The 5946-nt window shown below is 39.8% G+C and overlaps 1 protein-coding gene across 1 annotated transcript; it reads left to right on the top strand.

The window, feature by feature from the left end:
• LOC137014596 (apolipoprotein L3-like) lies at nucleotides 1–2766 on the top strand. The gene is made up of 4 exons (XM_067378979.1): nucleotides 1–19; nucleotides 125–206; nucleotides 1153–1279; nucleotides 1702–2766. The coding sequence occupies exons 1-4, from the start codon at nucleotides 1–3 to the stop codon at nucleotides 2764–2766; spliced, it is 1293 nt and encodes a 430-aa protein (XP_067235080.1).
• The last annotated feature ends 3180 nt before the right edge of the window (nucleotides 2767–5946 follow it).

Raw genomic sequence — 5946 nt, 5'->3', positions numbered from 1 at the left:
ATGAATGGGGGAAAGTCACGTGAGAGGAGGCAATGCCTCAATTGAATCACATGATCATTTTTGGAACAGACGCATGATGTTTTATCGTACAGCTGAGACTCTGTGAATGAATCTGCATCTGCAGAAACTGAATGTGTTTCTCTCAGGGATCCTGAATCTGGAGTCCAGATGAAGATCGGATCTGATGATCCTGATTCACTGAGTCAGTGTGAATCTGAACAGTTAAACAGCTCAGTGTCCAGAGGATGATCAGTGTAGCGAGTTAGCTAAAGGGAAATATTAAGAAAGGGCACAAGTGCATTCATCACAAGCAAATGTAAAACAGTCCTGATCCTCAGACTCCCATGAAGTTCATGAAGTTAAAATTCACTTATAGACAGAAGAAGCATAAGGAAATCCTGGAATCTGAAATCCCCTGAGGGAGAAACCCTGAAGCATTGATGTTTTCAGACCGTGCCTGAAGGAAGGTGAAGATGGTTTAACAATTGCATCTTTGTAACCTGTTACGGTAATCTGTGATTCATGACTTTCCACAAACACATCTCTTCTAGGAGCAAGGGCGAAGTTTTTCTGTTTGAAGTGTGAACCATTTCAGCATGTTCCCATGTGAGGTCTGTTTGTTTGTTTGTTTGTTTCTGCTAAATGCTCTTTTGTGGTATCATCTATAGGGGTGTCCAAACTCAGCTGGAGGGACACTGTCCTGCAGAGTTTAGCTCCAACCCCAATTAAACACACCTGAACCAGCTGGTTGGAGCTGAACTCTGCAGGACAGTGTCCCTCCAGCTGAGTTTGGACACCCCTGATCTACACTCTCAAAGCAGGTTAAAAACATAACTGTAATAAAATAATTGCCTAAATGACTTGTTTATATAGATATTTTCACTTGCTTGAGCGAAGCTGGCAACCCGAGGACCCAAGGCTTAGCATCAGTTGAGATGATGGGTTGGAGGAAATCAGCGAACATGAGGCTGAAGGACTAGCTGAATCTGGATGAGGAGAAAGGAGAGGGATAAGCAACAACAACACAATCTCAATACAGGGTGATGAAACAGGCTTTATTTTGGGCAGGACCAGCAGTGATGATAGCACAGGAGAGGGGCAGGCTGGGGAGCATTACCTTAGTTTCCCAATCAACCTGTGCTCATTGTCTAGATGCACAAAACTCCCACAGGAACAGATGTTGTGGCTGTTGGATTTTGGCTCTGAGGCAATGGCCAGTGCTGTTCTCCTCCCAGGCGCTGGATCATTCATCATAGCAGATGAAAGCTCCCTGTCTGCGGTGGGCTCTGGTGTCACATCCATGCCTGGCTAGGCTCTAGGCAAGGCTGCATGGTGGGTTTTGTGTCGGAGGATGGCCTGTTTCCATGTTCCCATCCTCATATCCATCTGAAGAACAAAATACACAGATAACGAACTTCAGGGCTAGTGCTCTCAGATTTCATCAGAATATCTTAATTTGTGTTGTGAAGATGAAAGAAGGTCTTTGATTATCTGGTTCAGGTGTGTTTAATTGGGGTTGGAGCTGAGCTGTGCTGGACAGTGGCCCTCCATGAGCAACATCGCTCCTTTTTTTTTTTTTTTCATTATAAACTGCAGTAGTCATATCCAGCATTTTTGTTTGCCTTTTTTTCCATTCAACCCCTATTGACACTAAGCAGATTCTTATTTTATTTTTTCCCTCCACAGGCCGATAACATGTAGCGCCACATACTTCATGCTGTAAGTATGACAGGAAACCCCCCTCCCATCTCAGAGAGATACTCAGAGGAACTTCGGGAATTAATCAGTCAAATGCTCAGTCGTGACCGTAAAGACAGACCTTCAGCTGAAGAGATTCTAGCTAAACCGTTCCTGACAGATGCAGTAGACAGAAACAGCAGAACTCCAGAGGCACTGCTACAGAGATTTAAGAAGTCTATCACCGCCTTTGATGAGGCCTACAACAAGCACTATAAAGACATTGAGGTTTTAGTTAGTGAGTGGGGAAGAATAACAGATTCGATGGAGTCTGCACATTACAGCGCCACAGCGGGGAGTCTGTCAGGTTCGGTGATCGGAGCAGCTGGAGGAATCACTGCATTAGTGGGTTTAATTTTGGCGCCGATCACTCTTGGGGCGTCTCTGATTGTTACTGGTGTTGGTGTTGGAGTAGGAGTTGCAGGTGGAGTAACAGGTGCTGCATCCACCATTACTAACACTGTACAGCAAAAATCTTTCAGAGAGAGTCTTGAACAAATTCAGCAGAAGTATAAATCTGTAAGCGAACCAATTCTCACACCACTGAATACACTGAGAAAGGTTCTGAGAAAAATCTCAAAGTTCAGTGTTTTTTTCGGCAGCTCAGCTTTTGACAATGTGCAAATATCATGCAATTTAGACAGAAGGGATGTTTTGTGTGCCTCACAACTCATGAATTTGGGTCTGTTGGCAAATGTTAGCAGAATTGCTACTCAGACTGCAAGAGTAGGGCGAGTTGTAGCAGAAGCAGTCTCGGGAGTGTTAAGTGGACTGTTAGTCTTACTTGATGTCGCCTTCATAGTGATGGATTCTGTAGACATTCACCAGATGAGACAGGGAAAAGTAGATGATCCAGAAAAGGTCCAATCCAGTGTGCTTAAATCCATTGCAGAGATGAGGAGAACACATAATGAGCTTTTCAATGTCCAGAAGGATATACAAACAACAAGAGAGGAACTAAAAGACTATATAGATTGGGCCAGGGGTGACAGAGAAATAGACAATGATTTAAATAGTTTAAACATATAAACACAAATAAAGTACAGCAGCTCTGGAGAAAGGTGATGTCATTGTCCAGCACATTTCAATTCTCATTCAATAGTGTCAATGCAGGCGGATCAGTAATATTGTTGAAGATTAAGTGTCCCAGACCAAGCAAGCCAGAGGAGACAGCAGCAATGAGCTCAAACAGCTGACAGAATGGACACACACACACAAAACCTATACATCACTGATATATATATATATATATATACACACACTGTATACATCCATTATACACAAGTGTTTTCTATTAAATATGAGGTGTAGGGTTTGATTATGAAATAATCAGTCTGGTTAGTAATAAGTGAAGATGTAATGCTGTTTGTGGAGTTGTTCAATCCTCCTCTGGTGAGATCATGAGAGAATTAATGTCTTTTATCTTCAGATGATTTCATCTAGTGCTGTGGCTGAAGAAAGTTATAGTTTGTTTCTCTTTTTTTCAGTTCTTGTTTCTCTTTCCTTCAGTGATGCTGCTTGTTAACAGCAGGTGTTCATAACTAATGCTCAATCATCACTTAATTAATCACTTAATTTATGAATCTTATTAACTGCAACTCTGCTTCAGGTGGTGTCATTTAGCAATCTGTAGTGATGACACAAACACAGACCAGTAATTTTAACACTGAAGGTTTTGCTGGGTGGCTCTTTAATGGTCTTTCTTGACCACACCTATGATTGGTCATGGTCTTGGATGTCAATGTATGGAGATTCAGCGTTGCTTGTCGGTTGAGTCTCGTAAGGTGGTTTGCAAAGTTTAAATCAAATCAAAAATATTATATAAGCCATAAGTAATTTGTAGTGACCTCTGACTCACTAACTCCTGTCATTTTATGGAATAAAGTTTCAATAAATTGTGGAGCTGAAATTTGTATGATTATTAAAACACTGCGTCACATGGGTTTGGAATGATGTGAGATTCAAAAGTTTGACCATGTTCTAGTGTAAGGCCGGGTTCACACCACAAGCGGCAGCAGAGCGGAAGCAGCGCGTGAGCGTGAACTGCAGCTGCAGAGACGCGCGAGTATTCACACTGGAAGCGTTTGTACAGCGTCACAGCAGCGGCTCGAAGCTACATATAACGTGAGCATTTCTTTACAAAGACAGCTATAAATTTGTTTTTATAATTGGTCATTGTTAAACTTGATAGTCTTGAAAGTTTGTTAACATGCAAGTTGTACAACACTCACATATAAACATAAAATAGCCTAAATAAAAATAAATAAATAAATAAAAGCCTCGTGTCATCCATTGCTGCACACGAATGAAGTAAGCTTTGTGTTTTACATCATCTGACGCATGAACATGTTTACAAGTCTGCAAACTCGGCGAAAAAGACAGCAAACTCGGGTTTGATTTGGGTATGCAAGTTGGTTTTATATTCGCACATTCGGACTTCTGATAAATTCAGACTTTCCAATAAATGTGCAATAAATTAATGTTTGCGAATTTTAATCAGCGACATGATATTGACAACCAACGATTGTCAACTTACAACATTTTTCACAGTCGATCAAAATAGGCAAGTATTGTTTTAATGGCATATTTACTTGTGAATGTCCACTGAATGTCCAGTGTAGTGTGATTAACAAGGCTATTGAATACGGATGTCCGAATGTGCCAATATAAAAACAACTTTACCAAAGTGTATGCAAAAGCCTATGTTGCTGTCTGTGTAATAACTAAAATAATGTTTATATATCATATTTTCTGGCTAGTTTAGTTTAGTTTTCTATAATATACCATACTTTAGCCCAAACTGAATAATTAAAAACAAGTTTAAATGAGTAAATCTTCTATAAATATTTTTTTTAATATTGATTTTCTTTCATGACATACTTCAATTCTTGTTAAAACACACTAGATGTGCTTATTTTGTGCATTAAGCAATTTTTGTGTGAAATCATATTTATTTTATACATCAAAGGTGTACTTTCACTTTAATTGAGCGTTAGCAGCGCAGCAAAAAATAGGCCGGGTTTACACTGCACGCGTGTGCGGCACGTTACGGCTGCGACGCGGCTACCGGAGCTGATACGCGGCCACTCTAGTCAATGCTCGTGTTTACACCAGCCGCGGCGCGGTGCGTTTGAGAAGCGTCCCAGAAGCGGCTCGCCGTATGAGGTGTCGTTTCTCTATTTACGATGCTAACTAAGCAATCAGTCGTGTCGATCGTCGCGTACCTTGCCGTGAGCAGAAGCCGTGACCAATGACGTGTGATAAGAAGCGTGACACTTTCGTCGCCCCTCTTCTCGCCTGAGAAACCGTGTGAGAAGCTACGTGAGAAGCTACGTGACGTCTGCGCCGTGACGTCTGAAGTAAGTTTTGCCAGTTGTTATTTTGTAAAGTGTCTGAAGTTCTGTAAATTGATGTTTTTGCTTTGTTTTGAGCAAAAAGAAAACACATTTAACGCACCTCAAAATCGCTGAATATTTCTCCATTCCTAATTTTGTTTAAATATGTTGACGAAAACATGACCTAACGTACACTATTAGCCAATCAACTGACATTAAAATATGTGCTATTGCTTAACTTGAAAATGCCTGGGCTTAATGTCCTAAAATGACAACCAGAGACAACTAATCAACACATTTCTCCTGTCATAAACACTACTGCTAAGATAATGACAGCATTATCCAAGTAAAACATATTGTTACAGAGTTTTGTCCCCCATAGAAATCCTTTATAAAACAAAACAAAAAAAAAAAAAAAAATGCATGATGCATTAAAGACAGTTAAATTAAAAGACCAAATTCGAAATTAAAAGATTAATTCAGAGTGCAAGCTATGGCCTATTATCAAACACTTTAATCATGTATTTTAATAGAAATTATAATATTGTAAGCTATATACCGGAAAAAAGAAATGCACATGCAGAACAAACTGTCATAGGCTATTAGTTAAGACAGCATATAAAAATAATTATTCTTGGGATAAGCATTTCTCATATGTCAATGTACAGTAAAACTATATTGTCAGAACATGGTTAAAGAAATTTAATGGTTATAGTTCAAAAGTATGGAAACAGATAAGCTTAAAAATAAGGAAAATAAGCTTAAAATATTCCTTATCCTGTGGCTCCCTCTATTGGACAACATTTTCAGGCGAACCTCTTTCAGATGAAATGCTGATCGTTAAGAAATTGCTGTTAGCTTCCCGAGCATCAAT

Source organism: Chanodichthys erythropterus, chromosome 3, assembly GCF_024489055.1.
Source record: "Chanodichthys erythropterus isolate Z2021 chromosome 3, ASM2448905v1, whole genome shotgun sequence".
NCBI lineage: Eukaryota > Metazoa > Chordata > Actinopteri > Cypriniformes > Xenocyprididae > Chanodichthys > Chanodichthys erythropterus.
Note: the sequence above shows the minus strand (reverse complement) of the source record. Positions and strands in the feature narration are given on the sequence as shown.